The 17,236-nt window shown below is 44.3% G+C and overlaps 1 protein-coding gene across 2 annotated transcripts in view; it reads left to right on the top strand.

Moving 5' to 3' along the window:
• ecel1 (endothelin converting enzyme-like 1) overlaps positions 1-17,236 on the top strand; it is an 87,688-nt gene that overhangs the window by 68,253 nt on the left and 2,199 nt on the right. The window contains exons 14-18 of one of the 2 annotated variants that reach the window (XM_072455725.1): positions 1,986-2,037; positions 10,605-10,672; positions 12,200-12,324; positions 13,879-13,944; positions 16,948-17,043. In XM_072455725.1, coding sequence (XP_072311826.1) covers positions 1,986-2,037; positions 10,605-10,672; positions 12,200-12,324; positions 13,879-13,944; positions 16,948-17,043 — 407 coding nt within the window. Of the gene's footprint in view, positions 1-1,985; positions 2,038-10,604; positions 10,673-12,175; positions 12,325-13,878; positions 13,945-16,947; positions 17,044-17,236 lie in introns of both variants that reach the window. The other variant, XM_072455717.1, reaches the window with a different exon arrangement.

Below are 17,236 nucleotides of genomic sequence, written 5' to 3'. Positions count from 1 at the left end.
GTTGACCTCCCCTCGCTTCACACGCGCCGCACGTCTTCACGCCGCGACACTGTTTTAGGTGTGTGTTATTCAGAACTGTCCCGTATGTGTCGTTTAGACGTAGCATAGCACATCTGTTAGCTTTATAAACGATTCACAGTAAAGACATCAAACCATCTGGCACTGATCAAGGCGTTTCAGTCTTAAAAAAAATCTAAATTACAACATAAAAAGAAAAAAAAATGACTTCAAAAAGCATAGACCTTTGCCAAAGTAATATTTACATTTTCCTCCTGTGATAAAATGTAAATATATGATTATATTTCTGTGATGTATTTTATCTGCATAATAGTGATATACTATCTGCATCATTAGTCAAAGAGAAAAACAGCATGTGTGACTGCATTTGTTTGTGAAGGTATCGTAAAGATGGAGCAACAGAATGTTTATCCTAGAGAGGGGGGGTAACACCCCAGGGGAGAGTGGGTAAAACATTCACCAAGGCTTTATCTCTAAGGGAAAATACCAGACTGTTGTAAAAGACAAGTGCCTTGATGTGAAGCTGACCAATGAGAAATGTGACTCGCCTATTCCATAATCTCTAATAAAACCAACCTGCATGAGAAAAAACGTGGTGAGACCAGGAGGGTCACCGGGCTGCTTACAACAGCCTGAGTGACGCGGTTTCTCTCATGCATGCTACTCAAAAGTCTTGACGTTTCTGTGTCGTTTCCTATTCTAAGTTGAATTGTGTTCTCTGTGTGTTAAGGAATAGCATTGGTGTATGTCTCATTCCCTGACACCTCCAAACGCTGATCTTCAAAAAATAAAAATAAAGAAATCTTGTGACTTTTGCCTGTAGCTTGTTGCAAGGAATACATTTTAAAATCTCCAAGCGCACTAATACTTTTGTGAATGTGAATATTTTTTTGTGAATTGCATATTTTTTCATTTAAACAATAAATAAAAGTACATCAATATTGATTTATTTATTTTTTAACGCAAATCATTTCAACAACGTCAAACCTTAGTAAAGACTAATTACAGAGTGAAACTATGAAAAGTTCACCTTTACTGACGTTGTTCAGTTGTGCCCTGCCAAATGCAGTTATAACTACTGAAGCTGATTTCCCAAACGCGGTGTAATCAATTCTGAAGCTCACTGTAAATCCAAATTAGAAAGTTAGTAAAAGTTTGAGCTAATTTCTCCGAGTGATATTGGCACTGCCTCCGCGCCAAATCCACAAAGTCCAAAGCCATAAAACTGGCCCCCGGAAAATTAAAGTCTAAAGTTGCAAATGGCCAAAGGAGCTGCGTGTACGGGACTGAAGTCTGTGTCACAGTTATTCAGATGTATTTTTGTCTTGAGAGTCGGCGCCATAATGCTCTACGGTTAGGGTGACCGGATTTTCAATGAGACACTGGGACACACCCGGGTTGGGATGGGGTGTAGTAATTAAATTGTAAAAAGCGCAGGTACTTAAGGTCCTTTTCTTTTTGCACTCGGTCCATTCATCGCTCATTCACACCTCTTTCCTGGCTCGACTTATAATCTGAGAGACTTCCATCAGCGAAAGTGAGTCTAAAGCCAGATTGTCTCTCTTTTTTGGCTAAAGAAAGAACAACATATCCCCCTCTTTACTGTTGGCGGGTCTCAAAGTGATCAAAAACGGAGACAAATCAGTGGTTTTGGAGACATCTGCTGGGATATGGGACACGGGGCTCAAAACTGGGAGTGTCCCGGGTAAAGGGGGCGTCCGGTCACCCTATCTCTTGTAAGAAATGCAACGACACGTATTGCGGAGCCCAAAGTGATTCCATTTACATGCATTTGGTAGATATTTGCACAGTGGAATTTAAAAATGTATAAACCGATGGCATTACTTATTCTGATATCTGAGTGATCTGCCTTATTTATGCCCTGTTTTATCCTATAATACAATACACACTGTATAGCTACAATAAAACGTATATGTTCTAAATGTATTGTTCTGTTTCCGTTCTAGTTTTTCCTGCCGGCATCCTTCAGCCTACCCTTTACAACCCAGAGTTCCCACAGTAAGTACCAGTCTGTCTCCTTCACTGTTCCGTCTTTGGCCACAGGGGGCAGTGCTGCTAAAACACACACACACAAACACACCGGTCATTAAAAGCTCCGCGCATCTGTCTAACCTCTGCTCCGCTCGAGTCCCAGCACATCTGACCAGGGCCGTCTTAACTAGCCACCGAGCGCTCAATTAAGCACAAGGTCCTGCAAACGGGACAGGTGTCATTGAAGAGGCGCCGTCCCCGAGCCCCTGGTGTAATCAGCCGGACACGCCGACGGGGCGACAAAACAAAAACATCTCAATCTTTCTTTACTGTTTCCAAAAGGTTCTGCGACTTCAGTATGTTATTTATAAAAGTGAGAAATAAAAATCTATGAGTGTAGTAGAGACTATTACTATTGACTATCACTATTACTACGATCTATATACTATAACCTACCGGAACTAATACAAATGCTGCTACTTAGTACTCATTAAATCTTTATTACTTGATTTTTCAACAGCAGAAGTATAAAGTATGTATTTTAATCTATTTGATAGTTCTTAGCTCTCACAAACCCTTTGACACATTGATAATATGTCCGTGCGTTACTTTTTTATGTGAGTTTTTATGAGAAGTGAAACTGGAGCTTAATTGAATCAACGCATTTATGTCGAGCCAGAAATCACAATATTAGTCACTTCGCCGGGCTTCACAAAACTGTCCATTTAACCAACAGAACGTCGGGGTCAGATCCCTCATTCTCGAGAAAGTGAGAACACAAATCGATGGTCAATAAAGCCAACGCAGAGCAGATTAACCAATATTCACAGGAAACAAGCAAATGGACTTTATGGAGAACTGTCCCAGAACATCCCCTGACCTTTGTCCCTGCTTCTCGGCAAGGAAAACATTTAAAAAGCAGTGGGGAAAAGTACAAACCTTGAGGAGAACCACGTCAATATAGCACTGTTTACAGCTCGAAAGTAAGAGCTGGGTTTTACGACAAGTACAGTTCTTTATTTTACTCAGCGGTCTTATTTTGTGCTTCTTTTACAACATTGGGGAACATTTGTATTAACTCATTTACAAGAATAAATTCGGATTCCTATATAGTGTTAGTATCTTGCGTCACAAAAACGTTTTGAGGTCATTGCAGAACTTCACTGCCAAATCAATAATACTATATTTACACTAGAACACAAGTGCACTATCTTTGGTAAAGACTTATGTATTACTATCGGAGTTGAAAAGCTTTTAGTCCATTACACATCCATACTAAATCTTCATCACTTCAGTTAGACATGGATATATTTACTGTGCTAAAAACATGAACAGAGTGTGGGGTTTTTAAATTAAATGCTGTATGTCCATATTTCAGATGGAGTGAAAAGTACTTTGGATGCGTTTACAGTTTTTGGTTCCTAATTAGAGCCCAGTTTAGTTCCTGGTGTAGACTTGGTTTGATTCTGTTCTAGTCCTGGTTTAGTTCTGGTCCAGTGCAGGTTTAGTTCTGGTCCAGCGCAGGTTTAGTTCTGGTCCAGCACAGGTTTAGTTCCTAATGTAGACTTGGGTTGATCCTGTTCTAGTCCTGGTTTAGTTCTGGTCCAGCGCAGGTTTAGTTCTGGTCCAGCGCAGGTTTAGTTCCTGGTGTAGACTTGGTTTGATCCTGTTCTTGTTCTGGTTTAGTTCCTGGTGTAGTGCAGGTTTAGTTCCTGGTGTAGTGCAGGTTTAGTTCCTGGTGTAGTGCAGGTTAAGTTCCTGGTGTAGTGCAGGTTTAGTTCCTGGTGTAGTGCAGGTTTAGTTCCTGGTGTAGTGCAGGTTTGGTTCCTGGTGTAGTGCTGGTTTAGTTCCTGGTGTAGTGCAGGTTTAGTTCCTGGTGTAGTGCAGGTTTAGTTCCTGGTGTAGTACAGGTTTAGTTCTGGTCCAGCGCAGGTTTAGTTCTGGTCCAGCGCAGGTTTAGTTCCTGGTGTAGACTTGGTTTGATCCTGTTCTTGTTCTGGTTTAGTTCCTGGTGTAGTGCAGGTTTAGTTCCTGGTGTAGTGCAGGTTTAGTTCCTGGTGTAGTGCAGGTTAAGTTCCTGGTGTAGTGCAGGTTTAGTTCCTGGTGTAGTGCAGGTTTAGTTCCTGGTGTAGTGCAGGTTTAGTTCCTGGTGTAGTGCAGGTTTAGTTCCTGGTGTAGTGCAGGTTTAGTTCCTGGTGTAGTGCAGGTTTAGTTCCTGGTGTAGTGCAGGTTTAGTTCCTGGTGTAGTACAGGTTTAGTTCCTGGTGTAGTGCTGGTTTAGTTCCTGGTGTAGTGCAGGTTTAGTTCCTGGTGTAGTGCAGGTTTAGTTCCTGGTGTAGTGCTGGTTTAGTTCCTGGTGTAGTGCAGGTTTAGTTCCTGGTGTAGTGCAGGTTTAGTTCCTCAGTTTAGATGTCGTGAGCGTGACTTGTTTTGAACGTTTCGTTGAACCTTCTCATTATTGTCTAAAGCGCCCCCTGCAGGTCGGACGACTCATTTAACTCAAATACAGTTAAGATAAATCTAGTTTCAATCTTGCAAAAATTTTAAAAAATGTAACCTCAGAATAGCACATACATTTTTTTGGTTCATAATTTCACTTCCTGTTTGTAATTGATGACATCACACTAGGAAAATAAGATAAGATAAGATAAGATATTCCTTTATTGTCCCACATGGGGAAATTTCATTGGTGCAACGCAGGTAGATACAGAGGTAGATACAGAAGAACAGATCACTTATAGGAAGTCTGAAAAACACTTTCAGTAGAAGATCTCCTATAAATAAATAAAAACTCCCATAGACAAATAAATAAATAAATACCATTGCATGTGATCACGACAGTAATTGCACATGAATATGTGTCACGACAGCACATAGATTGCACATGAATTTCACAGTAATTGCACATGAATTGCACATGAATTCCACCAGCAATTGCACATATGACAGAATTGCACATGGTTAGGTCAGTATTGCGAGTGTTCAGTACTAACAGTTTTTGTTATAAAGTCTGACAGCAGCAGGAAGGAAAGACCTACGGAACCTTTCCTTCACACATCGAGGGTGGATCAGTCTCTCACTGAAGCTGCTCTTTTGTGTGTAAATTATGCATAAACTTTGACTGGAATGAGTGTCCCTGGTGTCACTTCCTGTCATTTTTCTACAGATGTTTTTAAACTTCTCTCCACAAATACCTACTGGATTGGTGTAAAACTATCATTTGAATGTACAACCGGTGTAAATACACCAGATAAAGCAGAATATACTTTACATCGAAAATTGTAAAACCCTTTCATACGACGTCACTTTAATGCGGAAAGCCTGAGTAATTACAGAGAAATTTACCCAAAACATTGCATTTGGACCACAGCGAATTCTACCTTTGACTTTAAACCACTACGTGCGCCGCTGTTTGTGTTTATTTTCGAGTGTCTCCGTCTAGAATAATGTCTCACACAAAACCCACAAAAGACTTGTCTCATTACCGCTGACAAACGCGGCGCCATTAACAACAAAGCAAATGAACTTGTGAATATAAAAACCCGCTGCGGATTACACTCCCAGCGCCTTTCCCAGCCGCTAATTATAAAAACAGCAGTTCTCAGTTGGCCAGGTAAGGAATAGGTTTTGAAACAGCAACGTCCGCGGCCCAAATAAACAAGCGTGCACCGTTAATTGAGCGAAAAGCGCAGCAGTCCAGTCCATTAATTACACCGCAAAGTAACTTCCTGTAGAAAGCGCATTAGGCCAATATGGACAATTTACAACTCGTTCTATTTCCCCGGAGAATAACCTCGCAAATAGACGTCGTGCGTTTCGGCGTGAGCTAATTAGTCGTCGTGGGTTTTGCATTAGCTAACCTTTCTACGGCTTCATTAGAGGCGATAACCACTGCTGCCTTAACGTACCACCTTGCATGCAAATCGCTCGTAATTGATCGGTCTGATACTTGCGGGGCGAATTTGGCTGTAGCATAATCCGACGTGGGAATCGTGACCAAGCATGGCATCTGGAAGTTGAATTTGGAAGGCATGTTTTGTGTGAAAAATGGGTAAAGATTTGAGGAAGTTGGAAACATTGTGACTCAGGAAAAGTAGGTGGAGTTTCTGGTCTGCGGTTGTCATGGAAATTAGCCAAAAAAAAGGGCGTTTTGTGTTGGGTTTTAGTCGTTTTCCCTGAACGCACAGCCAGCCTGCTTGGTCTATGTCCGTCAGACAATACTGTGTGTAAAAGATCATGTATTGACATGTTTCAAAGCGTGTTAAGAAAATCTCTTTCTTGTTGATTGCTGATATAGATATAACTATAGTTTAGTCCAGGTTAAGTTCTTAGTTTTTCCTGAGTTTAGTCCTGGTTTACTCCTGGAAACATCTACAACCTGGTTTATTCTTTGGTCAATCCTTGTTTAGTCCTTGTTTAGTCCTTTTTTAGTCCTTGTTTAGTCCTTGTTTAGTCCTTTTTTATTCCTTGTTTAGTCCTTGTTTATTCCTTGTTTAGTCCTTGTTTCGTCCTTGTTTATTCCTTGGTTAGTCCTTGTTTAGTCCTTGTTTATTCCTTGTTTATTCCTGGTTTATATCTTGTTTATTCCTTGTTTATTCCTTGTTTATATCTTGTTTATTCCTTGTTTAGTCCTTGTTTAGTCCTTGTTTATTCTTTGTTTAGTCCTTGTTTATTCCTTGTTTAGTACTTGTTTATTCCTTGTTTAGTACTTGTTTAGTCCTTGTTTATTCTTTGTTTATTCCTGGTTTATATCTTGTTTATTCCTTGTTTATTCCTTGTTTATATTTTGTTTATTCCTTGTTTAGTCCTTGTTCTGTCCTGATTTAGTCCTGCTCTCGGACTCTTCTTCAGCCTGCCTGTCGTAAAGCTGGAGTGCCTGACTTTACTTGAATTGGATGTAAAAACATTCTTTCTCCTTTTGCAGTTTGAAGTCGGTTATTACAGCTCCGTGTGGCACGATTCGTTAAAAATGAATTCCTTCTTATTGAGCATTAATCTGTCTGAACCATCGACAAACTGTCAGGAAGTCATCTGGAAGAACTCAGTGCCCCTGGATGTCCTGTACACATGTCTGATACGAGGAGAGTGTAACGGGACATTTGGACCTGCATGTCCTGTACACATGTCTGATACGAGGAGAGTGTAACGGGACATTTGGACCTGCATGTCCTGTACACATGTCTGATACGAGGAGAGTGTAACGGGACATTTGGACCTGCATGTCCTGTACACACGTCTGATACGAGGAGAGTGTAACGGGACATTTGGACCTGCATGTCCTGTACACACGTCTGATACGAGGAGAGTGTAACGGGACATTTGGACCTGCATGTCCTGTACACACGTCTGATACGAGGAGAGTGTAACGGGACATTTGGACCTGCATGTCCTGTACACACGTCTGATACGAGGAGAGTGTAACGGGACATTTGGACCTGCATGTCCTGTACACACGTCTGATACGAGGAGAGTGTAACGGGACATTTGGACCTCCATGTCCTGTACACACGTCTGATACGAGGAGAGTGTAACGGGACATTTGGACCTCCATGTCCTGTACACACGTCTGATACGAGGAGAGTGTAACGGGACATTTGGACCTGCATGTCCTGTACACACGTCTGATACGAGGAGAGTGTAACGGGACATTTGGACCTGCATGTCCTGTACACACGTCTGATACGAGGAGAGTGTAACGGGACATTTGGACCTGCATGTCCTGTACACATGTCTGATACGAGGAGAGTGTAACGGGACATTTGGACCTGCATGTCCTGTACACACGTCTGATACGAGGAGAGTGTAACGGGACATTTGGACCTGCATGTCCTGTACACACGTCTGATACGAGGAGAGTGTAACGGGACATTTGGACCTGCATGTCCTGTACACACGTCTGATACGAGGAGAGTGTAACGGGACATTTGGACCTGCATGTCCTGTACACACGTCTGATACGAGGAGAGTGTAACGGGACATTTGGACCTGCATGTCCTGTACACACGTCTGATACGAGGAGAGTGTAACGGGACATTTGGACCTCCATGTCCTGTACACACGTCTGATACGAGGAGAGTGTAACGGGACATTTGGACCTCCATGTCCTGTACACACGTCTGATACGAGGAGAGTGTAACGGGACATTTGGACCTGCATGTCCTGTACACACGTCTGATACGAGGAGAGTGTAACGGGACATTTGGACCTGCATGTCCTGTACACACGTCTGATACGAGGAGAGTGTAACGGGACATTTGGACCTGCATGTCCTGTACACACGTCTGATACGAGGAGAGTGTAACGGGACATTTGGACCTGCATGTCCTGTACACACGTCTGATACGAGGAGAGTGTAACGGGACATTTGGACCTGCATGTCCTGTACACACGTCTGATACGAGGAGAGTGTAACGGGACATTTGGACCTCCATGTCCTGTACACACGTCTGATACGAGGAGAGTGTAACGGGACATTTGGACCTCCATGTCCTGTACACACGTCTGATACGAGGAGAGTGTAACGGGACATTTGGACCTCCATGTCCTGTACACACGTCTGATACGAGGAGAGTGTAACGGGACATTTGGACCTCCATGTCCTGTACACACGTCTGATACGAGGAGAGTGTAACGGGACATTTGGACCTGCATGTCCTGTACACACGTCTGATACGAGGAGAGTGTAACGGGACATTTGGACCTCCATGTCCTGTACACACGTCTGATACGAGGAGAGTGTAACGGGACATTTGGACCTGCATGTCCTGTACACACGTCTGATACGAGGAGAGTGTAACGGGACATTTGGACCTGCATGTCCTGTACACACGTCTGATACGAGGAGAGTGTAACGGGACATTTGGACCTGCATGTCCTGTACACACGTCTGATACGAGGAGAGTGTAACGGGACATTTGGACCTGCATGTCCTGTACACACGTCTGATACGAGGAGAGTGTAACGGGACATTTGGACCTGCATGTCCTGTACACACGTCTGATACGAGGAGAGTGTAACGGGACATTTGGACCTGCATGTCCTGTACACACGTCCTGGTTTTAGCCATACTCGGTATTGGTGGAGGTTTGGTTCTGTTCTTGTCCTTGTTTAGTCTAGAATTTGTCCTGATTAAGTACTCGTTTAGTCTTGGACATGTACAACCAGTTTGTCCTGGTTTACTCCAAGTTTAGTCTTAGTTTAGTCTTGGTTTAGGTGTTTTTAAGTCCTCGTCTAGTCGTTTTTTAGTTGTTATTTTGTCGTTGTTTAGTCATTTTTTTGTCGTAATTCAGTTGTTTAGCTGCAGTTTAGTCAGTGTTTCCGTCGTTGTTTAGTCTTGGAAGGAAAACTGTTCAATAAGACTTTACCTGCTGGAATACACCCATAAACTGTACTTGTTAAATGCAATATATTATACATTAAAAAAGTAGTGAAAACAACTACATCTGGTGGTTGTGTCCAGTTTAGTCATTGTTCAGTCGTGGAGAGTTAGAAATGATAAAATATGATTCACGATAACAAAAAGAGCTCATAATCTGCAATAATTTAAATTTTCACTCCTGGGTTTGGTTCCAGTTTGTGGCCGGGCTCAGGGTCGAGTGTGAGAACGGCCTGTCCAGTGAATTCAGAATAATCATCATTTACATATGTCTTTGTTTTGATGCAGATAATTCCTGGTCTGCTACATAGACCAGTGTTTTTCAGAATAGGTGGTGACAAATGGCCCTATACATTCACTACGTGGCACATAAAAGGGTTTTTTAATGGTTTATCCCATCATTTAACCACTTTACTCTGCATTTGAAGGTAATAATTCAAGCTTGTTTGTTTGCTGCATCGTACCAAACAAATGGCCTTTGACTGAACACAGTAATTGTATTGAGCTTTATAATTACTAGTTACACAATAGAACGGCATTTACATTCCTCTGCATTAAGCCACTGCCATTACGTTTTCATTTGGATTTTATTTTGAAAGTTAGTTGCTCGATCAGACCTTCGCTGAACTGCACTTTCCCTCACATCAGACCGGTGTATGTTGAGCATGTTACTGGTTACATATTCTGGATTATTAGTGTCTCCGGAGTATAAGTCGCACCAAAAAATCCATAATAGAGAAGCAAAAAACATGTATTTCTTTGATAAAATCCAAGACCAAAAATGCAATTTAAAATAATAACATGGTGAATAGGTGTACGTATGTAAGTGTCTGGTATGTTAACGTAACATATGAACAGTTATTCAGATAACTATAGCATAAAGAACATGCTAACAAGTTTACCAAAGCATCAGTTTTACCCCAAATCACTGAATCCATTGAATTCTTCTTCCTCTGTGTCACTTCTAAACAACTCCACAAACTCCAGAGGAAGAGGAAGTGCGGATTCTTCTTCTGCGTCGCTTAGAGCCTAGAGCGCCCTCTTGTGGTCGTCAGTGTGAAAATAATGAATAATATCACATATAAGTTGAAGTATAAGTCACTCCCTGGGCCAAAACTATGTAAAAAGGAGCAACTTATAGACCGGAAAATACGATATTTATAAGTTTTGTAAAATATGTTTTGTTTACGATCATCTCTGTTTTCTGTTTTTGCGACAGGTCTCTGAATTACGGCGGTATTGGAGCCATCATCGGGCACGAGCTCACACACGGATACGACGACTGGGGTGAGAACCGTTTAACTCTTTCCAATCGTTCCATACCAACGCCAAACCCACCAATCACACCGACTAAACTACTTTAACAGCCTCATACCGGACTTTTATGCGTTCTAGTTTGGGGGAAAACACCTTTTACTCCGCACCGTAAAATAAGCTGTTTGTGAAAGAAAAGCCCAAATGTGACCTGAGATCTGATTTTTTTTCATGGCACTGTGAACAGCCCACGCACTCCAGTTTTCTCGAACGCGACGCAGGCCACTTTCATGCACCGAACCTGATGTGATCCGATCGGTCGTTGCAGTCTGAACGCGCTGGTCACATTGGTTCATCCGACTTCCACTGCGCTGAAACACAACACGTGCCACTTGTCTTCTAATCGAGAAAGACAAATTAAACAGACAAATCTTTAAAAAAAAAAGCCTGCCAGACGACCGCAGCAAAGAAAGTGAAAAGTGAAATGGTTGTGTCAAAGATAAAATATGGACTTGTGCTAATTAAAGACAAAATGTAAAGAGAGAAAAGAGGACGACAGGCTGGCTAAATGCTGCTTCCTCTTTATAGTGTGTGTTGTGATGTGACATCAGCACGACTCCGGCTTTTGTCCTGTTTCGTCTCCACATCAGACACTTCGGGGCTGTTCACACATGGAAACTGAGAGGCATTTTATCTGTAAAGGGAACAAACCTCTTAAAAAAAACATCTGAATCGTGTGTCACGACCTGCAGTGTGAGCGTGGAGGGGGCGGGGCAAACAGATCATTTTGAAACATGTTTTTGACTTAATAGTTTATTCTTACTTGGTGTAAACTAACATAAATGGGTGCATTGAGCCTCTTCATAGTTGCATTTCACTATATCAAGCAGTGGATTTTATATATATATGTCAGGGGGTAGGTGAACATACAATTAAAAACGCCTTGAGTAAACTAATGGTGAGGGTTCAGTGACATTCAGGACATTTAAGATGATTTAAACGACATGCAAACACCAACATCTGATAAGAATAAGGTGACTTGACTATTGACAACTCTAAAAATCCGATAATAATAAGATTCTGGGTAGATCACTGTTATAACACGGTTAAAACCCCACAAAATGACCCCCTTTAAATAGATATAGGAAGATTACCTGATTACCAGTTTGTCATTTTATAATTTAAGACCCATTGTTCATGTTTTATGTTCATTTACTCACATGTGTGTGTTTTAAAACTAATATTTATCCCAGAAGTGGAAAGTAACATTTATGCACTCGACTGTGTTTATTGGAGACATTTTAAAGGTTACTTATTCCACCTCTGAGATTTGTCATTTAAGAACACAATCTCAACTGTTGTTTAGAGTCCAAAGAGCTGCAAACTTTCCAAATTAAGCCCATTAAAAGTTGACTGAGCCAAACTTTTGTCAGTAACAGTTGGTCATGACACAGCGGCAGCTCTGTGGACTGTAACTGGCAGGTGCAGATTGTGTGAGCCCTTTGCTAACCCGCTGCTGCCCTCTCCTGGCCTCAGTGCTGAAATGGTTCATGTCTCCAGGGGGCCAATACGACCGCTTTGGGAACCTGCAGCAGTGGTGGACCGAGGACTCCTACAGGCAGTTCCAGAAAAAGGCCGAGTGCATCGTCAAACTCTACGACAACTTCACAGTCTATAACCAAAAGGTGGGGCAGAGCAAGAGCCCGGGACTTACATCTATTTCAAGGGGTTTTGTGTTAGGAAGTGTCCTGCGTGTAGTGTGTGCATGGACGACGCTCGACAGCATCCACACATTCATCTGTAATTCATCTTTTCTAATTCATCTCCCAGTGATTAAGTCCTTTCACCTCTGCTCAGTCCAGTCCATGCTCTCTCCTCCTGCCCCACACTTGGATCTAGAATGTCCCACACACACTGCTCTGCTGGAAGGTGAAGGGCCATCGGGACTCACAGGATGTGGGCAGGACGTGGTGCGAGGGGCCGTGGCCCATCTCTCCTGTGTCACTCGCACACGGGGCCCGCGGTGCCAGTGCTGAGTCTGGGCAGGATCTCTCCTTAGCGACACAGGAGAAAAAGGTCATGACCCTGGAGGTGGGTCAGCGGCACATTGTCACCTCTGCGGCGGCTGCAGGAGCTCTGTCCCAGTGACATCTTTTTGCTTTGTTCCATTTTGGTGAAAGCAACGAAACACTTTCAACATAAAAGCTGCAGCATTTACCACCTGCAGAAATGGTTTTATTGTGAAAAGGTTGGACAATGACACAAACAGCACAAACAGAGAGCAAACGAGAGGCCTCGTCCCTTGTAACTCTTGTAACCATGGAAACACATGGATGTGCATTACATGAATTAAATCAAACCTGATCTCTCAAAATCAAATTGAGCCGGCTTAAAGAGACACTCATAGTGAATAGTAAAAGTGTCAGTCGACTCGGCAGCATAAACGTAGATTCATAAAGAGATAAAACTGGTAGAAATAAAGTGTTTTCTGGGTAAAAAATGACATGCAGCCGCTTTTAATGTGACACTGTGTAACTTTCAGGAGGTGGAAAGTCTCCTGCCTTATTCTATGGAAATAAGTTAAAACTAGACTCCTGAACATTCACCATGGAGACAAGTCTAATAAGTCTAATAATCAAACTGCTGTGGGTCGCTCTCATGGAGCTCACGTGGGCTGTTCCATTCAGTGTTTTCAAAAAGGTTATTTAAAGAATATGAATCAATCCCATCTCTAGCATTTCTCTCAACTATAATTTGTTTCAAAGATCTTATCAAAAAAGGGGAAAAAACACATTTTAAAAGCGGAGAAAATGTTCTCTTCTGTTAATCAATATTATTTTTTTGTTGCAATCAATTTGTTCCATCTTGCCCGAGGACAGTACAGAATAGACTTCAAAACTCTTTACTTTACTTTACTTTACTTTACACTGCAACAACAAAGGCATATGCTGTATGCTCTATGCTCTATGCTCTATGCTCTATGCTCTATGCTCTATGCTCTATGTCGTTGTTGTTGTTGTTGTTGTTGTTGTTGTTGTTGTTGTTGTTGTTGTTGTTGTTGTTGTTGTTGTTGTTGTTGTGGTTCCATTTCAAAGTTGTTTATTTTACAGTTGTGTATTTCACGTGTGTATTTCATGTGTGTGTATTTTACACGTGTGTATTTCATGTGTGTATTTCACGTGTGTATTTCATGTGTGTATTTCATGTGTGTATTTCACGTGTGTATTTCATGTGTGCAGGTGAACGGACGCCTCACTCTGGGGGAGAACATCGCTGACATGGGAGGACTCAAGCTCTCCTACTTCGTAAGTCACACACTTCAGATCATTTCAATTCAATTCAATTTATTTTTGTGAGGCCCAAAATCACAACAACAGTCGCCTCTGAGGGCCGAATCAACAATGTCTGTGGTGGCGAGGGAGGATGTCCCAGGGTCCTCTGTCCTTAGACTCTCCTTCTCGGCCAGGAAAAACTACAAAAAAATGTCGAGGTTATTCTATAAGTCTAAAACGATATTTTGTTTTTTCCCCTATATTTAGGGGGGAACAAAATATTGCCCACATTATTGGGCTTTGTGTTTAATTAAAGCTTTTTTGTTTCATTTGTTTTATACTTTCCCTTTGTCCTGTGTTACTCTATGACAACTTTTTTGGAGCTGTGTCACATGAAAAGCTGTCCATCTGGTCTTTGCAACAACAAAAAACATTCAATACAAGCAACACTGTCACAATGATTGCAGTGTCCACATTTGCATGTCCCATACCAGGTCCACAGAGGGGGAGGGGCTTCAGGCACTGGCTCAGGGTCGAGGCCTTGTAGGTATGTTTGAGTCGTGAACGGAGCACGCCTCCTTTTTCAATCTATAGAGTATAAATGTTCAGAAGCCCCGTATGATTACCGGGGCCCCATCCTGAAGCCAGGCCCGGGGTGGGTGCTTGACGGCAAGCGCCTGGTGGCTGGGTCTTTCTGCCGCCCTCCCGTGGGCCCACCACCTGCAGTAGGATCTGTAAGGGGCCGGTGCAGTGGGATCTGGGCAGCAGTCGACAGCAGGAGCCTCGACGACCAGATCTCCGGACACAGAGACATGGAACGTCACCTCGCTGGGGGGAAAGAGCCTGAGCTTGTGCGGGAGGTTGAGCGGTATCGACTAGATATAGTCGGCCTCACCTCCACGCACAGTTTGGGTTCTGGAACCCATCTCCTCTAGAGGGGCTGGACGCTCCACTTCTCTGGTGTTGCTCGTGGGGAGAGGCGGCGGGCTGGTGTGTGCGCGGGGCTGGTGTGTGCTTGCTTAAAGCCTCTCAGCTCAGCCGCCACGTGTTTGAGTTCACCCCGGTGGACGAGAGGGTCGCTACGTCTTCAGGTGGGGGACAGCTCACTGTTGTGGCGGCCTACAGGCCGAACAGCAGTGCAGAGTACCCGGCCTTCTAGGACCCCTTGGGAGGGGTACTGGACAGCACACCAACCGGGGACTCCGTTGTTCTACTGGGGGACTTCAACGCCCACGTGGGCAATGACAGTGACACCTGGAGAGGGGTGATCGAGATGAACGGCTTCCCCGATCTGAACCCGAGCGGTGTTCAGTTATTGGACTTCTGTGCTAGCCACGGATTGTCCATAACGAACACCATGTTCAAGCACAAGGGTGTCCATCAGTGCACATGGCACCAGGACACCTTAGGCCGGAGAGCAATGATCGACTTTGTTGTCGTGTTATCGGCCGCGTGTCTTGGACACTCGGGTGAAGAGAGGGGCAGAGTTGTCAACCGATCACCACCTGGTGGTGAGTTGGATCCCCTGGCGGAGGAGGAAGCTGGACAGACTTGGCAGACCCAAAGCACATTGTGAGGATCTGTCTTGCGGAGCCCTCTGTCAGTAGGGTCTTCAACTCGCACCTCCGGGAGAGCTTCTCCCATATCCCGGGGGAGGCTGGGGAAATTGAGTCCGAGTGGACCATGTTCTCCGCCTCCATTGTTGATGCAGCTGCTCGGAGATGTGGTCGCAAGGTCTCCGGTGCCTGTCGCGGCGGCAACCCCCGAACCCGGTGGTGGACACCGGAAGTAAAGGATGTCGTCAGACTGAAGAAGGAGGCCTATCAGGCCACTCTGGCCTGTGGGTCTCCTGAGGTCATTGACAGATATTGGCAGGCTAAGCGGGCCGCAGTTTGTGCTGTCGCAGAGTCAAAACCCGGGGCTGGGAGGAGTTGGGGAGGCCAGGAGGTAGAAGCAGTGCTTCACCAACACTGTTTATGGTGCGGGTCGACTGGGGATGTTGTCGGACGGTGGAAGGAATACTTTGAGCACCTCCTTAATCCCACCATCACGTCTTCCGAAGAGGAAGCAGAGACCGGGGACTCGGAGGCTAACTCGTCCATCACCCAAGCTGAAGTCCCTGATGTTGTTATCAAACTCCTCGGTGGCAGGGCTCCTGGGGTAGATGAGACCCTGAGTACCAAAAGTCTCTGGATGTTGTAGGACTGTCTTGGTTGACACGTCTCTGCAACATCGCGTGGCGGTCGGGGACCGTGTCTCTGGACTAGCAGACCGGGATAGTGGTCCCTCTGTTCAAGAAGGGAGACTGGAGGGTGTGTTCCAACTTCAGAGGGAGCACACTCCTCAGCCTCCCGGGTAAGGTCTACTCCAAGGTACTGGGAAGGTACAAGCTGGGACGAGAATCAGCACCGCCAAATCTGAGGCCATGGTTCTTAACAGAGAAAAGGTGGCTTGCCCTCTCCAGGTGGGTGGGGAGTCCTTGCCCCAAGTGGAGGAGTTCAAGTATCTCGGGGTCTTGTTCACGAGTGAGGGAAGGATGGAGCGTGAGATTGACAGGCGGATCTGTTGTGGTAAAGAAGGAGCTGAGTCGAAAGGCAAAGCTCTCGATTTACTGTTCAATCTACGTTCCTACCCTCACCTATGGTCATGAGCTTTGGGTAATAATCAAAAGGACAAGATCACGGATACAAGCGGTCGAAATGAGTTTCCTCCTCCGGGTGGCTAGGCCCCGTGGCCCCATGGAAGACCCAGGACACGCTGGAGAAACTATGTCTCTCGGCTGGCCTGGGAACGCCTCGGGATCCCCCCGGAGGAGTTAGGTGAAGTGTCTGGGGAGCAGGTAGTCTGGGAGTCCCTGCTTAGACTGCTGCCCCTGTGACCCGGCCCCGGATAAGTGGAAGAAGATGGATGGATGGATGGATGGAGTATAAATGTCAGTGAATGTTCCATTACAGTGTTTTTCTCATTCATCCAGGTCTTACGTTGATGAGAATAAGAAAATCGAGTATAAGAGGGTCTTGTGTTTGTCTGTTCCAGGCCTATCAGAAGTGGGTGAGAGAGCACGGTCCTGAGAGACCCCTCCCTGGTCTGAAGTACACCCACGAGCAGCTGCTGTTCATCGCATTCGCCCAGGTACAAACTGCACGCCAAGATCTCACATCATGGATTAGGCCAACGTTTGTCAAACTGTGGGGCAAGAACTTCTGCTGATGAATTCTTATGGTTCTGATGATACTTACGAGTTCAGACCTGGTGTTCTCCTGGTTTAGTTCTATTTAAGACTTGGTATAATCCTGATTTAGACATGGTATAATCCTGGTTTAGA

Source organism: Eucyclogobius newberryi, unplaced genomic scaffold, assembly GCF_026437365.1.
Source record: "Eucyclogobius newberryi isolate DKJ021-1_F unplaced genomic scaffold, fEucNew1.0.hap1 SCAF_10, whole genome shotgun sequence".
Taxonomy (NCBI): Eukaryota; Metazoa; Chordata; class Actinopteri; order Gobiiformes; family Gobiidae; genus Eucyclogobius; species Eucyclogobius newberryi.
This window is presented reverse-complemented; position numbering and strand designations above follow the sequence as displayed.